Source organism: Paralichthys olivaceus, chromosome 20 (genome assembly GCF_024713975.1).
Source record: "Paralichthys olivaceus isolate ysfri-2021 chromosome 20, ASM2471397v2, whole genome shotgun sequence".
In the NCBI taxonomy this organism is placed as follows: domain Eukaryota; kingdom Metazoa; phylum Chordata; class Actinopteri; order Pleuronectiformes; family Paralichthyidae; genus Paralichthys; species Paralichthys olivaceus.
The window spans coordinates 6,568,535-6,588,353 of NC_091112.1; the positions used below are offsets into that span (position 1 = coordinate 6,568,535).

Sequence of the window (19,819 nt, forward strand, 5' to 3'; positions counted from 1 at the left end):
GGATCTTTGTCAGATCTGAACATCCTGTTGAGATCGCTGGGAGCTCTTATGTCTGCTGCATGACTTTTGCTTTAAACTGTATAACTTTAAAAAGCATATATACTCTGTTAATCCAGAGCCAAGTGAACTATCTTATCCAAGGGGTGCAGCCATTGCATCATACCCGCCTGCTCTGTGTACTCTGTGGGAGGAGCGCCAGTCATCGACAGGCCTGAACCCAGAACCTATTAATTCACTTCCTATCCTCATGTCACTCGTTTAAACCTGCACCACTTTCACCTCTTTATGTCAATACACAGCAATGGACCCTGAGAACAACACATCAACATGATTTACCTTCAAACAACAAAGTTAATCAGTCAAACTAATTCATTTGTATAAGCAATATTCACAAATCACAATTTGCTTAATATGGCTTAATGAGGTGCGTCTTCCTCTGTCCACAAACCTCAACCAGACTAAAAAAATGTTCTACACAAAAAAGGAGAATGCAAAATCCACAAGGGTAACTTCTATATACATTAATATGTAGTGGTGCTCAAGATTTTTCAGTCGTACAGAGGTAACGGTAGCATGGCTGCAAATGTTGGATCTCCAAGACAAAGGGAATAACAAATGCAGGGACTTTGCTACACATCAGGAACCAGTTTAAAATATCCTTAAACCTGAGGCAACCTCACACCTTTACAGAGATACAGAGAATCCAAGATCAGTGCCTGCTGCCGTCCCTCTGTTCTGTCTGTGCAGCTCACAGCTCTCCCACAGCTTATCATTACTAACCAGACCAGCACGCCTCAGGGTTTACTGTCAAATAGAATTTCGTACATTGTCAGGAAGCATCACAGGTCATGGGATCCCAAACGATGACGTGGCAATAAATAGATGTTCAGCAAAATCCCAAAATATAGTGTGAGAACCGAATCCCTTGGGCTGAATGCTATAGACCCGCCCACCTCATCAGAAGAGTGTGAAGTCAGTGAGACATCGTTGAAATGTGTACAACTAAAACAAATACTGTTAACTAGACCTACCACCCTGCAATTGTATGCCTCTGCCCACTAGTGCAGTTTCAGTGTACATATTTCTTTTCTTTGTGACCTTTGACTATCGAAATTCCCATAGAACAGACTTGACATGTCATGTTGTGTGTTTCTGAGCCGGATGAAACATTTATTTTGTAAGGTCATAGTGATTTTGACCTTTGACCTTTAACCATCAAATTCATATCACTTCATCCCTGAGTCAAACTTAACGTTTGCACCAAATTTGATGAAATTCCCTCATGGTGTTCTTGAATTGTCGTGTTCACAAGAGCACAGACAGACAACCTGAAAACATAATGCCCCCAGTGACTGGCTGTTGTCACCATGGAGACATTTAACGGTTTTATTATTACACCTGTAACAGTGTTGGATTAAAGTAAATCTACATTCTCTCTCTGAGCTGCTTGTCTGAATCTTGAGGCAGCCCAGTGTCTATCTGAGTTTCCTCCTCAGACACAGAGAGGCTGTAATCCTTTACTGTAATTACAGAAGACATGGAGCTGTAATCATGACTTCACCTCATCTAACCTCTGTGTCTCACCTCAGCTCGTCTTCTCCTCCTCTGTCTTTGCAGGGTTACTGAAAACATGCTCTCTTCTTTGTTGTTTGAAAAACTCTTTCAATTCCATGTTTGATCCATTGTCTCCTGCATTTCCCTCAAACGTATGATTTCTTGTAAAGTGTAACATGTATAGAAATATAAAGTTTAAAATTGTTATTATTATGTTGAATTTCAATATGATGTCCATTCATTTCAGTCAGTCAAAATGAAACAGTCTGTGTTTTATAATAACGTAGGTAAAACACGTAACTGCCTGGGACCCTGAGCTGCGGAGGGGCCGCTGGGAACAGCAACTAAAACTGTGTGAGAAACCCCTTTGATTCTATGATCGGTGACGCACAGGACACCGCAACGACGCCACGGTCAGAAACCCCTGAGAGCCCGTGCCAGTAGCTTTCCACCAAATGCTTTGAAACGTCTTTTACACTAAAATTTCCATCACTGTCAGTGGATGCTGACCAGTGGAGAAGGTTCTTCAGAGGTTTGCTTGAAGACTAGAATGTGGTGTTCCTGAGGGTGGGGTCTCAGTTTGGTTTCATGTAGGGCCCCTCTGGTCTCTTTTGCCCGGGGCCTCGAAAGTCCCGATAGAAACGTTCCTGACTGTGTGTCTGGTTATATCTGGTTTTGAAGTTCAGTCCGTTTACTGTAGCTCAACATGATTTACAGTTCTCAAAGTATTACTGGTTTGTCTTAGTGAATGTTTGAGAAAAGGAGCAGGAGCTTTACAACTTCACTGATCAGCATTCTTGTCGCTGGTCGTGAATTTTAATGACAAAGCAGAAATTCTTTTCTTCACCAGAACTGATCTTTGCAGTTATAACCTTCAAGAAAAAAAGAATGAATGAGAGTATTAACATTTACAGAAAATACGTTTTAGCTGAGTTTGAATAAAAGAAAAGCCACGCCAGTTAATTCACCTCTGTCTAAACTTTAAACAGACATATTTTGCAATGTGCCACAACTGAATGGCATGTAGCCTTTTCAGTGGAAAACCTGAGGTTTAAAATAACATGCTTTCATTGTACAGAATACAAAGATTCTTCTGATCTGACAAAACCAAAGCCATTAATCGTTGGTGCATGTTTAACTTGGGCTGGGCTTCTCAAAAAACGAGCTCTCTTTGAATCTGCGTCGTTTGTCTATTTACCTTCAATAGGCGCCTGACACAAAAACAGATGTGCCACATTAACAGCAGCTTATTGGAATTCACTGGTGTACAAAGTCACTGCTGGTGTTGCAGAGCAAATAACCTATAATTTTGGATTATGTCTGCAGCTGAGGTGTAAAACCTAATTACATGATGTCAACTTGAGCGGAAAAACACTGAGATAATAAAGTGAGAGGCTCAAATGATTGAACTTCACTTGGGGATTAGATTCTGGTCTTTGTGTGGTTAATAGCTTTTCATTTCTTTTAATGCCACTTGTCCCCAAAGGGAAGTCGCAACAAGCAAATACAGTTAAATTAAACAGTCAAATGAGCTTTAACTGAGTTTTGTGTTAATTTATGCTTGTAACATTTTGAACTGTTGAACAAGGTTTTAAAAATGTGATAATTAGACTAAACAAAGTATTTCTCTTCTACCAAAAAGTGAATTTCTCAGTGGTTTGATCCATTATTCATCACAGCAACAGCACATTATCAAATGTAGAAAGTGGGACTCGTACTCTGAGCTGATGTATCAGACGTGTCAAGAAAGTTTCCAGCCATATGCCACCAGAGGTAAATGAGTTCAGCCACAGGACAAACAGGAAAATAAGTACAAGTGTAAGTGGCACCAGATCCACCTGCCATGTGACTGCACTGTTTTCAAACAAGACTAATTCCTCTTTACGGGGCTGACACAGAATTAGCAGGAAGCAGATCACAGACACTGTGAGTTACAGGGAAACACGGAGAAGAGAGGTTGAAAAGAAGTTGTAGAAACAAGACAGATGAGGAGAGAAAGCACATGGGGTCAATGTGGAAGAAGATCAGGCAGGTGACTGACGGCAAAATGCTGCGGTTCAGCAGCGCCAACGCCAAGTGTCTGCCGGAGGGAGGCGTCATCATCTTCTCTGAGGTCAGACATGTTTATTTCAGCCATGATGAGTGTTCTTCAGTGAATCAGTCTTTATCGTCCACTATAAATAAGACTTTTAATTTTAAATTGTCATGTTTTGAAAGGTGATTTTCTTGCCACCTTGTAGAGCCTGACAGATTTATTGTTTGGACGTTATGAGCCTAATGGAGACATCTGCATATGTTTGATGTTAGGATACATATTGGCCAATATATCGATATCGTAAAATGTTTGACTCCCGATATTGCATCAGTACCTGAACAAAGATCAAAAGCAAACTAGAAATAATCGTTAAAATGAAACGTGTAAGTTTGAAATGGTTCAAAGAGTCTGCTGCATCTTTAGGGATGATTCAGAACATTCCATTGAAATGAGGTGCGGTCGTGTAGAGGACCTGCAGGGTTCAACCTCCACCTGGTCACATGAAGAAGAAGAAGAAGAATCAGAAGCAGCAGAAGGAAGAGAAGAAGAATTAGAAGAAGAAGAAGAAGAAGAAGAAGAAGGAGAAGAAGAAGAAGCAGCAGCAGCAGCAGCAGAAGAAGAAGAAAAAGAAGAAGGAGAAGAATTAGAAGAAACAAAAACAAAACAAAATCTGTGCCTGTTTAGGTTTTGAATTCATTTTTCTGTCTTGGATTTGTTTCCGGCTGAGAAGATGAGCGGAGCAGTGAAGCAGACTTTGGGAAGCGGAGAAGAAAAAAACCCAAGTAACGTGAGTAACGATAAGAAGTATTTTTTTTACCAGAAGAAGTACTTTGACTGTCTGTGTCAGTTGTAATGAAACTGTAACGTGTCTGTGCTGCTCAGGTACATGTGAACTTTAAACCTGTGTCACTCTGTTTACTCTCTGAATTCAAGGTTTATATTTTACATATAAACACACACACACAACTGAAACCCTACGTGTATATAAGGCTACATGTTATAGCTTCATGTGTGTACGCATGTATAAATGTGACCTTTGAATCCAAAAACTAAATAATATTATTAAGGAAATGTGGAAAAAGTCACCTTCACCAGTCACATGGCGTCAGGAAGTATGGAGTCATAGCTGTGCCATAAAAATGTTTTGTTATTTATCTAAAGTTTAAAAAACTTATTGTTGCTCAAGTGAAAGTTTTTAACAACTTTTGAATGACTTCACTCTGAGGTAGGTTGATTTTTTATTATTATACCTCCTTACTGTATTTTTAATAATGCACTAGCAATGCATAGATTTACTGGATTTATTGTATTGCTGTTGATGAAAATGTTATTGCGATAATGATTAATATTCATCTATTGCCCATTCCTATTTAGTGGATATCTAATATTATATTATTCACAGCTACTTCCCAACTTATTGTTCCAGTCATTCCCACATTACTTTATTTATACATGAATTTTTATTAGGTTTGCCTACAGTGACTATACTGCAAGTGTTAGTGTATATATGACACTTTCACTGGAGCATTAACCTGCTTTCAGATACAGAAAGTAAAAACTGATGCTCTTTAACATACACATACAATTAGGAATTGATATTGAACACCCTACTAATTAGCTGCACCCTCCAGCCATGTTTTGGTGCTTGAAATATAATTGTCACATCTTAAAAGTTTCTATAACTTGATGCATTGTTTGGCTCACCGGACTTTATTGGTTTTGCTAAAAACCAGGTTCAACAATACAAAACTTGTCGTGAGAATAACGTTCTCTTGCTGTTACTCAGACATCTGGCAGGAAGGGGAGCGTACAGTCAGTCATGTTCAGACAAATACTTCCTCATGCAAAAGCGTTTTTTCTTTGATGACAAATTCAGTTGGCTGCAATAAATGATTAGATGTCTGAGTTTTTTTAGTGCTTTTGGATTGTTGTGAGGTTCTTTGAGATTTTATCATAGAAGAATACAGAAATGAAATATTGTTATTCAGGCCGTTGCTATGAAATCACCAGGTTAAACTTTTTAAAGATGGCATTAAGATGTGTTTATTTTGTCGTTGGTTGAAGAGGAATGTGTTTTTTTCCCCTTCCAGTCCTTTCATTACACTGTAAACATGAGCTCTGGCCTCTCCTGCACTCTTGCTTGCAGTTTTCAAAACCTTTTTATTCCACGTAAGCACATTTCAGAGTTAAACCATTTTCTTCCTGATCTTGACAAATTGTTTCTTACTTCATGTGTGTTCTGTCGTAGTGTGAGAACAAACTGACAGGAGCAAAAGGATTTCAGGAAGCATGTTATTAAAATGCTTTGCTGGATTGTAATGTGTTTTTTTTTAAGTCTACAGTGTAATTAAATGGGTACATAAGACAGATCCACTCTAAGTCTTTTGTGTGTGTTAGCAACACTGTTAAATGTTATGTTTGCACTGTCAACAAAAAGATTAGCGGCTGTATACAGGCAGCCTGGGAAATTAAAGTGTGTTTAGTAAACACCTGCTCATATTGGAAGTTTGCTCATCAAGCTCGTAGAAACACGCAAAACTTGAAAATCAGCGAGACATAATGTCAAAACGTAGATTGTATACGATGATAGACAACACGTCTCCACTTGTCTTCACTTCAAATTATCCCAGATATGAACGCAGCCATCTTGCGGAGTCTCAGCTGTCAATCATGACATCAAATAACAAATTAAACCAGAGTTACCTGAAACCCGACATCAGTATAAATATCTATAATTGAAAGAAACCATCTTTGAGAAAAATATTTACTGTATTTACTGTTTTTTAGGCTACCAACATGGAAGAAGTGGGCTTTATTATCTATACTGCAGTCAGCCACCAGGGGGAAATCAAGACACTGGTTTTTCACACGTGGAATATATGGATTAAAATAGTTTTCTATAATTTTAAATTAAATATCTTTGGTTTTGACTGCAACTACTGACTGGTTTATTGTGTTATTTTAAAATAATTACAGTCTCTATGAATTAGTTAATTTGAAGATATTTAAGAAATGGTATAAAGTGACCATCTCAATTCCCCAAATATTTACTTAATATTAATTAATATGTTTTTTCTCACCTTGGCAAATTAAATAGGAAACTATGTATGTTTTAAACACACCAAAACAAATTAATTATTATTTCCACTGAAGAAAGTTTAACCTTTAAAGTTTCAGATACTTAAACACACACACACAGGAATGAGTATAGTTGAACTTTGTCATTTGACTTTGGATTGCACGTTTGTTTATACAGCACACACTCACCATGCCAGTTATATAAAGACGCTTCATTAATCTCTCTTACGTAACCCACAGCACACATTCCTCACTGTCCTGCTACCTACCACTGTCACCATGTGCCAGATAAATGAGGCCGTCATCATTCCACAGTTTTATCTGTTGGTCACATATTGTCCTCAGTTAAATATAAGTGTGTTTGCACACATTCAGTATTAAGGTTTAACTTGAATGATTGAAAGTGTTTGATAAAGATTATAGGTTAACAGGTTCCAGAATCACTGGCCACATCTTCCAGTGTTCAAATAAAATGGGGAGGAAATTATTTGGTAGTTTGGAAGTTAAAGTACAATCTATGAGTTAAACGTACAGTGTGTAACTCCGGTCACTAGGGGTCTCTCAATTAAAATAACAAAAGTTATTAGTTGACATCGTGAATGAGTGTGGGATCATGGGAGCTTTTGTCTTCACCACCATTGCTCATTGAAATCTACTCGACTCGACATTACACAGGAAACGGCAATGCATAATCGTCATCCATTTTGAGAGACGGATACAAACTTTGTTTGTTTGCCCCAGAAATTACAGCAGAGAAGGGCAAAGAGATAATGCAATTAAAAGGCGTAGGTACATTGTTGGAAACATTTTGATTAACGTTCACAATTTAACAAAACATAAAACATAGGTTTGTAGAATTGTTACATATTATATCTTTAATGATTTTTCAAAAACAGTTTAGATTCTCCATTAAACAAACTTCATTTTCCAGGACTGTGTTTAATCTAATCAGTGGAAATGTTTCCTCCAGTTCTTTCCATTGTTTAAGAGGCATCGCAGTCCTGCAGGTGAAGCTAAGAACAACCCCCGGACTGGCAGTGTAGCTCAGTGACTGGGGAACATGTCTGGAGGAAAAAGGGTTGGGCAGCTGACGGAGTCTCACCCAGCCTTGTAAGGCAAGACAGTAGCGGTTTCCCACGCAGATAGTCACACATGCAGAGACCGTCTGGATCACAGCTGCCTGAACATCAGTGAGAAGGGTCCCGCACAGCCCCGTCTGCCCAGGTAGATAAAAAAGAGTGATCTTTGTCAGATAAAGTGAAGGGATTGTGGAGTGAAATGCATGATGGTGCTCCGGCTGTAGTTTTGTTTGACTTATGGTTTGTAGTGTTCGGTTATATGATTCATTTTGGTTTGTCTTCATAGTGAAAACTAAAGAGATACTTAAAATTATGGACAAAACAAGTCATTTTGCTTTCTTAGATTAACGTGGATTGTGCAGCAGTTAAGGCAAGACCTTTACACAGAGGTAGATTCTAGGTGCTGCACAGGGACAGATAATTAGAAGGAGTAAAATAATACAGTATAGTAGAAATGTATAAAATAAAAAGAACAACAATGCTATGAATTTACATTAAGTAAACTTATTTAAATAATCCTCAGTCTAGATTTAAGAGCTGCAGTGAACGGGGGCCTTCCTAAGACCCCCAGACGGTTGGTTCATCATTTTGTTTTGTCTGAGTTTTGGTGAATAAGCGAACGCAGACATTGTTTATCCTGAATAAAAACTTGAAACTTCTCAAAGCTACTTCCCGTTTGTCAGTTATACTTTGGAAGTGTGACTCATTTTCTGCTGTATTGATGAGACACACTGTGCAGGTAATGAGAAGGGAAGAGTCTGTGACGAGCGTGTGTGACAAGCAGCGGTGATGCGGGACGTTTTTAGGTGTTTTAGTACTTACTGGTCGCAGCATGTGGCGTTGTGCTGCCTGGTTATAACACGTACCTTGTTATGACAGCAGGCAGAGATGGATGAATTTCACACTTTGATGTGAACTCGCTGTTGGGACGGGAGTAAAGATACTGATGTACGGCTGCAGTCATCTGATGGTTGATCTGAAGTCAGTGTTGAGAGGTAATAACTTATTGATTGTGGGAGGTTATTGACTGTATGAGGAGAGTTGGACTCAATATCTGTAAATATGCATCAGACTATACTTTCCCCCCCCCCGCTCATATAATATTCACAGCTTGTGTGCACTAATGCACTTGGTTCCTCTTAGGGCTGAGCAATAAAACAATATAAATTTTCACAATGTCATTTTAATTGACAGTAATATAACATAAGTCCAATATATATTGATATAATGCTTGTGCATTGTGTAAACACACTGTGGAGGTTTAAGAAACAATTGATCTACATCAGATTTGTAGACATGTTTTGCTGTTTGTCATGTGTTTGTCATTCTGTGCGTATTAAGAAGAGTTTAAAACCACAACCTTCACTAAGGACAAAAAAATCAGTCTTCAAATTTATCAGAATTAATAATGTGACATTTATCATTATAATTATCTACTGCACTTGACTCTGAATCACTTATCAGTCCTCCTGCGTCAGACGCTGTAAACAACAGTCACAGTAACATAAATACTGCTACTGTAGAGCTGCTGCTCTGTCCTCCTGCTCTGCTGTCTGATCCGGTGAAGACAGGACACTGGAGACAGAAAGCAGAGGCAGGGCTCTGTCTGCATCAGTCTCAATCAAATCTACAGTTTGCCTCTAGTTAACAGTTAACTATTAACACTTATTTGAAGTCACTTTAATGGCATGTGAAGACAGTATGTAGGCTTTCAGTGATCTGTGAAAGCTGCTGTACTTACTGTTTAATGACAAACATCGATCGCAGTGTTTCCTGTTTGCACATAACAGGAACGTTTAGAGTGACTCATCAGAATTGGTTTTGCAGTTTTCTTAATGAATCATTGATTACATACGTTAAAGATGGAACAGTATAGATTATTTGCAGTGTCTGCATGCAGCTAAATCTTTATTCCCTCTTTCGAGTTGTTTTAAAAACAAGATTACACAAAAAAACTGAATCTATTTCTACCAAATGTGCTGGAAAGATGCATTATGGGTCTGAGAAGAAACCAATCAAATTATGCTGCATGTGTTTTTTTCACTTTCTTTAATATTGCAAGATGGGATGTTTGACATTTCCCCAGGGAATGATTCATAGATCTTGATGTAAACACATGTTAAAAGGATGTATGTGCTCTGTTGAGTGCCAGTTTGTTACTGTGAAGAGAAGCTGTGGTTACTTTGTTTTTAATTCATTTGATAAAGATGTTCTGGTCCTAGTCTTTGTGCAGTGTTTTTATGAAAGATGTGTACTGTTTTTTGATCCTATCAAACTGATGAGAATCTAACTTAGCATAGATTGATGCCTTGAAGGGAGAACACCCGAAGACTTCAATTACTTTTGTTGATATGATCTGCAAAGCTGTCTTCACAATGATTAATTTAACAAGTTGATTTGTTTTGTACGTTTACACGTAAACATAATACTGATGTTATATAAGAGAAAACCCAGGGATACCACTGAACCTCACAGTCTTTGTTTTTAAGTGAATTTGTTTTCTCCTGCTCTTAGATTGTAAATTCAGTGGAAATGTAAATCAAGCGTTCCCCGAGCTGCACGGACAGGCCTCAGCTCTCAACACCAGAGGCAGATATTTGTCTGTAAATGCTTTGAACAGATGAAAGGGCTGATTCCATTATACCTGATGGAAAAGTATAAGTTTGCACAGGCCCATGCTTTGGATCAGACCATAACAAGATACTATAACACAACAGTGTACTGAATCTTAGAGAACAACCTCACTTCCAAAACATATCTTCTTGCATGTCACTGTATTCTCTTGTCACTACATGAAAGCTTGTTAAACTGTTTCTTAAATGGAAATACAATAGAATTTTAAAATATGCAGTGATTCAGTGTTTTATTGGGACTTGGAACGGGATCACACGTACGTTTGGTCTGTAATGATTCCTAATGAGCACCCTTCATGGGAGCGGCCGTTCATCAGCCGTACTTTCTTTCATAGCCATTTGTTGAGATTGTTTCCATAATGTTGTGATGATGTTGTCTCCAATACACACTGCACATGCAGCCAGTATTTTGAAGCAGTAATGCATCAAACCTTTGGTTCTCTGGAATTTGGAGACAAGGTTGATGATGCAAACTGTTTGTTTTGGTGTTAAGCTGCCAGGGTTTTTACCATCCCTTTGTAATCTGATGGTAATAATCTACAGTTTTGAAAAAATACTGCCGCACACAGTCTTACTTAAAGTGATGCATTTTGGGTCTGGAACAAGATCGTTATTGCCTGAATGTCGTACATGACTATATCACTGAGAGTAAGACCGTGTGTGGGAGTTTTGATCCACTTACCTGTGCAAAGGATTTTCTATTCACCATTTGCTGTGGAAAGTAGGATCTTCCTGGGGGAGGATGAAGAACCTTAACTCCAGGCTGTATATGAATAATCTTGGTATCTATGTTAAGGTAACACCTGAGATTTCTGCAGAAGTCTAAGCATCAGTATACTAGTTACTAGGTCAGAGTAAATTAAGATGGAACAAAACATAAATGAAAGATGAAAGATTATTATCAATGTATCTGTTTTGTGCATTACTGTCAAGACTGAAATGAAAACATGTTGATGCCAGAGTAACACATTAGAAAAGCATTTGGTGGTTTGCAGAACATTGTGTTTTTGTGCATAGTTTGCACCTCCCTGGGTGTGTCTCTGTACCATCCTCACATCTGTGTCTCCGGGGGAGAGAAGCCCTGGAGCTGTCACTCCCTAAGAATTCAGAGTGAAATACTGGCCTTCATGTCGCTGCCTTGGCTCTGATGGTTTTTAAACAACGCAAATTACACACAAAGAACTGCCAATCACATGCTGAAGTATTTATCCTGTGTTTGACTTGCCAAGCGGAGAACTGGTTGCTTACGTCAGCAAGAAAATATGTTCACCACACGGTTTGCCCTGCTTTGTTCTTTTCAGTGTGTGTGTTGGTGTGACTTGCATGATCACACACACTCGAGAACAGTTTCCACCCATTGGCAACGCAGGTTTATTTAATGTGTCACGGTGATACGCACACACAAACGTAAACTTGTGCAACCAATAGTTTTTGGGGGCATTTAGACTTTGTGCAGAGTAACAAAGCATTAAATGGGAAGAGAAGAGAATGAGAGAGAGCCAGAAGACCTACAGCAATGGTCGATCAGTTTTTCAGTTTTGTCAGATATTTAATACTAGATAGATTTAGAAATCAACTTATAAGTAAGATGGACTAGTTCTTCATTTGACATTTGCACCCTCTTGTCTATTTCTTTAAATGAAATGTATTTTTGTGTACTCTTGCTCTGTGTGTGGTTCACTGCAACCTGAAGTAATGATGGTTGGAATACAGAGCTCCAGTATTAGTCTCTGCGTATTCCAGTATTAGACTGGGAACACCAATCTAGTGTATTTACAGTTTTATTGGTAATTGTTTTAATGAAAATGACTTCTGAGGTTTGCTGTTGTATAGTTCACTGTGGAGGTTTATTGTTCTGGCGTCGTCTTCACCCCTTAAACTGACAGCAGTCCGTGGTATGTCGAGAACGCATGAGTGCCTCTTTATCGTTCCTACACTGTAGCCACATGTCATTCTCACAGGCAGCAATTAAATGTGTGTAAATGTGACTCAACGAAGAGTACAGTGTGACACCGTGTGAACAGCATCACAAAATGTTGCTGCAATTCAATTGGTGACATTGACCGAACAAGGTGATGTTAAAACATGGGGTGTTATAGTGTTTGGATGTAGATTTGAATGTAGGTGTAAAAGTCGCCTCATGACGTCCTGTAGCGTGATTTAACAACATCTGTTTCTTGTTGCATTTTATGTACCGTGTAAAAGTAACACCTGCCTGTCAAACCTGTAAAAATACTTCTCTGTCCCGGAAAATATTTGTTTTATGGGAGAAGTTTCAGCTACCAATGTTTGTGTGCTTATTTCTCAGCGTATATTGTTAAGTGTCTTTGGGTGTCTAGAAAGTCACTGTGAAGTAAAATGTATTATTATTAGGATTCCCTGGTCCCACCTAACTATAGACTATAACAACTAAAAAGAAGTCAAGATCATTTCTGTCTTGATGTCTACAGGACTTTTTTGTCTTAGCTGTTAAATTATGTTCCATTTGTGCAGCTTAGCCTTCGTCACAAACACGCACACAATGTTTAATTAAGGCCACTGATGATAGAAACCACTGCAGCAAGACAAAAAGCCAAGTAATGACTGATAATAGCAATTGGGTTTTGACCTCATGTTCTGTACAGTTAGGCCACATTACTTACAGCAGCAGTGTGTTCCATGTATGAACGTCCAAAGACATACTGGTTACATGACTCACCTGCACCTGGACTATTGTCCACCTGAAGTTGAGGTTTTGTCAAAGAGCCAATCATTTGTTTTCTTTGCACATTCAGAGAAGAGGCAACACAACTGGTGTGGAGTCTCCACCTGAACTGGGTGTTAACACTTTATTTATTCTGCCACATTAATCAAATCAGTAGCACTTGATTAGTATTAGATGAAGATGAAATAGCTAATAGCCTGCATGTTATTAAAAAATATAATGTCCTGAACTGAGTGATAAACAGCGTACAATTGAAAAATAAAGGAGCTATAGAGAAGTCAGAAGAGCTCAGTGAAAAACTTTAGACTAACAAAATGACACATGAATGAGTCATAGATACAGAAACAGAACAGCCAATAATAGGAGAGTATTAAATTAAAAAACATGCATATATAATATTCATGCAGCTATAAATAGAAAAGTTGTGTGTTGTTTTAAAACAAAATTATAAAAAGCATCAGAGACAATTACTTGATTAGTTTTTGTTGCCATGGCGACAGAAATGGTTTGAGAGTGACTCAGAAGTCACAGATGTTTTGCGTGTTGTTATTTTTGGTTTTCATTTTCTCCAGTGAGTCGTCTTGTGTTTGGTCATAATCACCAGACTCTGTCCTGTGGTTTCAGTGGAAATGTCTCCTCAGTGTTGGTTGCTATGGTTTCACAGCGTAACTCTGAGGCGTCCGCAGAGGAACTTCAGTGTGGAGAAGTTTTATGGCCAAAAACGTTCCCCTCCCTCTGTCCCTGCTCCTCCCTCTCTGTTATTGGTGACTTTCTCTTCGGGCCCCTCTTCTTTCCCGTCATTGGTAGTTTTTCTCGTTACCCCCCCCCCCCCCGTTCTATTTACTCATCTAGTTTCTCTTATCTTCTCATCTTTCACTTCAGGACCGATGCAGGCGGCTTAGACTCACTCTACAAGATCAGCATCAGTCCGGCTGCACCCTCGGCAACAAGGTACGAAATGAAAAGAGTGAAAACTATTTTATCATATTGTTTGCGGAAGTAAAAGAAGAATAGTAGAGGGTGGGACATTTTCTGAACTTCTCTTTTTTGTTTTGAATGAAGGAGAGCAGCATAGCAGTAGTGCCACCACAAAAACCAGTAGAGCAGGAAGAAACTCTTGAGCTCATCGCTCCCATTGACGAAAAAGTTGAAATCATAAAGGTATTTAAGCCTTTTTGCCTGTTTTGTGTAGCTGTTTGTCGATCCTTCAGGTTTACCTAAACTAAACCGTGACTACCTGTGTTATCTCACATGCTCTTACCGCTGTGCTTCCTAGGTTTACCTTGAATCCTGTCCAAAGACAGCAGAGAGTATCAGGATGCTCACGGACGAGGTGTCGCAGATTCAGGAGGTCAGTGTGTGACGGGCAGAGCCTCCTGCAACCATATTTAGACAATGAGTCAACATTCAGCCACTAGTGGAGAGACGTAGACTCTGTTTGAGTTTGTTTTAGGATCATTTTTCAAATGTACGAGTTGAGTTGAAGCTCGTAGTGATGTTTCTGCACCTCGCACACACTGTTTTAATCCGTGATGTGTTTTTTGTTTCCAGGTGAGGTACTGTCTGAAGACTCTGAGAGAGCAGATGGCCGCCAGGCAGATCAGCAACAACAACAAGGTAAACACCCTCTGCATCAGTGGGAAAGATGTTTGTCTTTCAGTGTTGATCATAAACTGAAGAATTCTTCTTCTTCAATGGGAGAACTTTTTGCTTTTTATTTGTATATATTTGTTGTTAATTAAATGTGTTATTATATATGTGTTATTTTGAAATTACCATTTTACCAATTACCACTTTTCTACAATAAATATAAATTAGGTTTTTCAAATTGATCAAAAACTGAACTCTGAGTCATTTCATTCATTACATAACTAAACTTGAATCTTGAAGCTGCTGTGTGTTTGTGTCTTTTCATGTTGCTGTGCTTTGAGCTCTCAGCCACAGTAGTAGTAGTAAGAAATACATGGCTAACTTCACTAACCACCGGCTGCTTTCTTCTTCAGTGTCCCGCCAATGGCTTCAGAGTCAATCTAACCAGCAGCCAACCAGCCGTCTCCAATGGCAACACTGTTCTCATTGGCTCTAACGCTCATGTAAGCTCATCACAACTCAGCTCTTTCTAACGTCCTCAGAAGAGTGTTGCTGTGGTTTCTATGATGTGTTTATTCATCAGTTCCATGTGAATGAACCGTAGGAAAGTAAAAGTAATTTCAGCTCAAAACAAGAATTGTTGAATTCAAATTTATGTTTAAGTGACAGACATCGTTCATAATGGGGGAAGAAATGTCTGGCCCTCCAGCTTTTTCCTGCACAACCGAGACTCTGATGATAACAAAGCGCAAAGGGCTCACTTACACTCTAATAGCGCGCACACACACACACACACACACACACACACAGGATATCATATTTCCTCGTGCATTATTCTAGACTTTGAACATCTCCTGTAACACAACACCATTATCTGCAAGTAGGCAGTGTTGTAGCAGGGAATGAGTGTGTGTGCACTGAGTTTATCTATATCCACTGACCTGTGTGTGTCATATGAAGGTAAACTAGGGTCACTTTACACTGCCCTCCTTTCTAAATACATTATTCTGGAATGCATCTTGCACTGTTTGTAATGAGAAGTACTTTGCTCACCTCAAGCAGAGCCTGGAGATTAAAGATTATCTCTTAACAGACGTCCAGCGTCTCGTCTGAATGCTTTTGTTACCTCAGACTTGACCAAGCAGCCTTTTAAACACGTAGCAAACAGCCTATCAAACAGCTTCTAGCTGTTTATTAGCTCCTGCAGTGCCCTCAGGTTCAAGTGGTTTGCCTGGATAAGCCTAATTGAGCACGTCACTTTCTGTCTGCCTGTTCTCTCAGGTTGCAGATAATCAGGAGGAGAGCGTGAAGCTGAGGGAGGTGACCAAGCGTCTGTATGCGCAGCTGAAGGACATGGAGAAGAGGCATCAGGAGGAGAGGCAGAGGCTGCAGGTCTGGCTCATGAGACCAGTAACATGACTCTATTTCCTATCTGCAGCGATGACTCACCTCTCTGCTGCTGCTCTCTCGTTCTTTAGTCTTCCTCATTATCTCTCGATGTCATCTCAGGATTCATCATCCTTCCTCCTGTGATGCTGTGTTTAGGTCTTTGCTCTACAGTACATTAATATGTCAGGTCATGAAGGGACACAGTCTGACAATTAACCACAGGCTGATCTGTCATCAGCTCCAACATTTCTGTCACTAACACATGCTCTATGCCGATCACACTGATAAGAGAATCTAATAGATCAGTAACAAGTCTCTACTAATACACCTTATAGTTATCTGCTTTAATGGTTTTTTTATGTATATAATTTTCACTTTTACACTATAATTTGCTAAATGTTCTTCTAAAAATTCTTCTCTCCGCAGTCCACAATTATTTGTTTACATTATTTACATTTCTTTCAGCTATGAGCAGTTTCTCCATTTCCTTTTTGCATTGTATTATGGGAGTAGTGTAAATCAACAGTACATTAAAACCTCCACCAATGAATCTTGGGTCTTAATGAATTTAAATTTAGTTTCATAAAGAGACTGTTGGGCCTTGGTGGAGCTGTGCGCTCTACTGTTAGTGCCCTTCCTTAATAGTGAGTGTATCATTACTTCATCAGTCCTCACACTCTGGTTTCTCTTACAGGCAGAGTCCAATGAGTACCACACTCGTCTGGCCGAGCAGTCGGAGCAGCTGCAGAAGGCCGAGGAGCAGTCGGAGGAGAGAGGTCTGCAGGTGGAGGAGCTGCAGAGGCTGCTGGAAGGCATGGAGCTCGAGAGCGGCATCCTCAAAGACAAGATGGCAGCAGGGGAGGTGGCACTGCTGCAGCTGAAAGCGAGCAGGGAGGAAGGGGAGGAGAGGGAGCAGAGGTGAGATGGAAAACAAAAGCATTGGTTTGAACAAAACCTAAAAGATGTTTTTTTTTTTACATGCAAAACAAGTTGGAAAACCCCAGCATAGGATATATTACATTGTTATTTGTTTCACTAATAGTTTTATCTTGAGCGACTCAAACAAAGGTACATCCACTGATATCTGACCTAATATGAGAGACTATAATCCTAAATATGAATTTGGGAGATTGAAACTTCCAAAATAAAAAATAATAAAATGATAAAAATAACATTCCCTCCTCTTGTCAAGATCACAAGATAAGATGTAAGAAATGTTTTCGTGCTTGCCTCATATGATCTATGGTTTGCAGGTGTGCAGTGCTGGAGAAGGAGGTGGCCATCCTAAAGGAAAAGATTCACCATCTTGACGACATGTTAAAGTGTCAGCAGAGGAAGGTCCGCCACATGATCGAACAGGTAGGCATGCAAGGTGCACACACACACACACACACACACACAGAGACACACAATGTCTCTATTGCCCACAAACACACAGGAAGTCATTAATGAGGATATTAGATTTAGGAGGCCGACATAAAAAGCCTTATTGATTCAAGGGAGTGGAGCCGAGCAGAAATGTGTGGTGGAACGAAATAATAAGTGATGCTGCATCTGTTGGATGAATCTGTTTCTCTAGAGTACTTGACTTTGTGTGTGTGTGTGTTTTGTCTGTGATTCAGCTACAGAACTCACGGACTGTCATCCAAGAGAGAGATCGAGTCATCGGGGACCTGGAGGAGAAGGTGGCTTTCCTGGAAGCTGAGGTCTGGAGCCTGCAATATCCCTGCATTCATTAAAAAATATAGACGTAAATCCAGTAAAGGGCTGTTCCCACTGATACATCTTTATTGTTATTACTGTCACTGAGCCTTAGTATTGCCTGAGTCTGATAGAGCTTATTCCCTTGTGATATTGACGTCCATTGTTTTCCAAAAGCTATAACAAAAGAGCGATGATATACACAAGCACAAATCAAATATGTGTTATGCACTGTTTACTTCTTTTTGGCACAGTTGTGTTAGAAAACTTTTTTAATGCTTTTTGGCCTGTTTGATTATGTATTCATATGTGTTCATTAGACACAATTAAGCCTGGGGCCGAAACCCACACAGGATGGGGATGTCAGAAAGAATTGAGCGGCAGAATAAAACTTTGTTTGATTTGGTCTTTTCGTGCAAATTGTTGAAAATTAGGAAAATATAGATTAACAGAAGCCTTATCCTTTAAACTCAAAGCATGACACGTAATAGACTTAAGGTTAAAATGCCCTAAATTTACCCTGGATGTAAATCCTTCACACCTAAACCTCCCAACACACCCTTTAATGTATATTACCCTGTTCTCTTTGCAGAACAGAGAAATGCATGACCACATGGAGTATTTCCTGGCCGGCCAGAATCCTCCTCCCCTGACGTCCACTGAGAACAAGCCAGAGGTGGTTTACAGGTGACCTGAGAAGATATCTGTCTGCTGCTCATGCTTTCAGTAAATGTCCAAATACACCTCATAACATTAACTTTTTATTTTTTATCCCCCTCTGTGCAGTAAACCCCTCACACCAACAACACAGACCAACAAAGCCCTGCCATTCATCAAAGTCATTGAGATCAAGTCCTGAATGAAGGGTCAACTAAAGGAATGATTGGAAGTTTTCAAAAAATGTAATCCATATATTCAACCACCGTCCAGTTCGCAAAAAAGGTTTGCATGAATTAAAAAAGGCAGATTAAACAGATCTCAGGTTGACGAAGCTCGATGATTGATTCTAGGAGAGAAAATGTCTTTAAGAGCTTCCTCAGAGTCAAACTGAATCTGAACAAGTGTGAATTCAACCTGCGATCCAAACATAGGAGAAATCTTAAAAAGGAAACAACAGCAGGAGCAGAGCAACGCTGAACTTCTCGGATGATTTACTGTACATAGACACACGTCTGAGCGCTATGTCAGCGAGTCTTCAAGAGTCAGAGGCAGCAGCAGGAGTTCAAAAAAGTTCCCTGTGTTGTCAAGTTTTCAACTTTAACTTCTCTCGCACGAAGATTCTTATATAAGATGTTTCGACAGGTCAGTATAAAAGGTGGGTTTAGATTATTAGGGCCCGATCGCTGTGAAACAGCGGAGGACCTATTGTAATTTTAACATTATTATTGTAAAAACAGTTATTATATTGTTAATCTCTCTGTTACACGCATGTACAAATAGTCACGTTGAATGTTCTCAGCACTTCTTCGTCAAACAGCATCGTCGACCACAATCCTCTGCATCAGGGTTCAGGGTCACATTCCTCAGTGCTTTGCATCCCGTTGCCAATGAGCAGACATGCAGTTAGCCGTAATTTATGTTTTACTCACTCTCACGTTAGACAGGAAGAAATTAATAATATTATTTTTGACGTCTTTATTATACTTAGAAAAGAGTTAGCAGAGGCTACGTGTAGAGACAGCAGCGAGTTAGGACTTTAATATTTATCTTTGCTGCCAAGCGCTGCCTCAGCACACTTATTATGGACCCTGTTTGTGCTACAATGTGTATTTAACAATAACTGATGAACTTACCTATCGACAATATTATTTGTTTGTATGGACCTTGTTTCTGTGTAAAATACTTTATGCTGTAGTAGTGAATGAGAATTTTTTATAAACCAAATAACCTTTCACTGTGAACCTTGTAGATAGATACACTTAAGTTCCGACTGTCTTTTATTGTAGATGTTGTTCATTTTTATTTAAATATAATAAATGGCCTGGTTTATCAAACTCAGTTGTGAAGTTTTCCTTGTAGCCATAACATTCTACTGCCACCTAGTGGAGATATTACA

The 19,819-nt window shown here is 39.3% G+C and overlaps 1 protein-coding gene across 7 annotated transcripts; it reads left to right on the plus strand.

Annotated features, from left to right (window-relative positions):
- Positions 1–3,443: 3,443 nt before the first annotated feature.
- On the plus strand, positions 3,444–19,757 carry tuft1b (tuftelin 1b). 7 transcript variants are annotated; one of them, XM_020102039.2, is made up of 13 exons: positions 3,444–3,667; positions 4,320–4,376; positions 13,966–14,034; positions 14,146–14,244; positions 14,360–14,434; positions 14,635–14,700; positions 15,087–15,176; positions 15,955–16,065; positions 16,757–16,980; positions 17,316–17,421; positions 17,685–17,768; positions 18,356–18,450; positions 18,550–19,757. In XM_020102039.2, exons 1-13 carry the CDS (start codon positions 3,557–3,559, stop codon positions 18,620–18,622), a joined length of 1,260 nt encoding a protein of 419 aa, XP_019957598.2. In that variant the 5' UTR covers positions 3,444–3,556; the 3' UTR covers positions 18,623–19,757. The 7 variants fall into 7 exon arrangements, with proteins under 7 accessions (XP_019957598.2, XP_069372832.1, XP_069372834.1 ...); XM_069516731.1 differs by having other exon boundaries at positions 4,320–4,367; XM_069516733.1 differs by lacking the exon at positions 15,087–15,176.
- Positions 19,758–19,819: the final 62 nt, after the last annotated feature.

Bases quoted from the DNA above. Each gene is read 5' to 3' on its own strand.
- tuft1b (XM_020102039.2), top strand. From the start codon at position 3,557: ATGGGGTCAATGTGGAAGAAGATCAGGCAGGTGACTGACGGCAAAATG. The intron at 16,981-17,315 runs GTGAGATGGAAA...TATGGTTTGCAG, and splicing joins GGGGAGGAGAGGGAGCAGAG to GTGTGCAGTGCTGGAGAAGG. The intron at 17,769-18,355 runs GTCTGGAGCCTG...TTCTCTTTGCAG, and splicing joins TGGCTTTCCTGGAAGCTGAG to AACAGAGAAATGCATGACCA.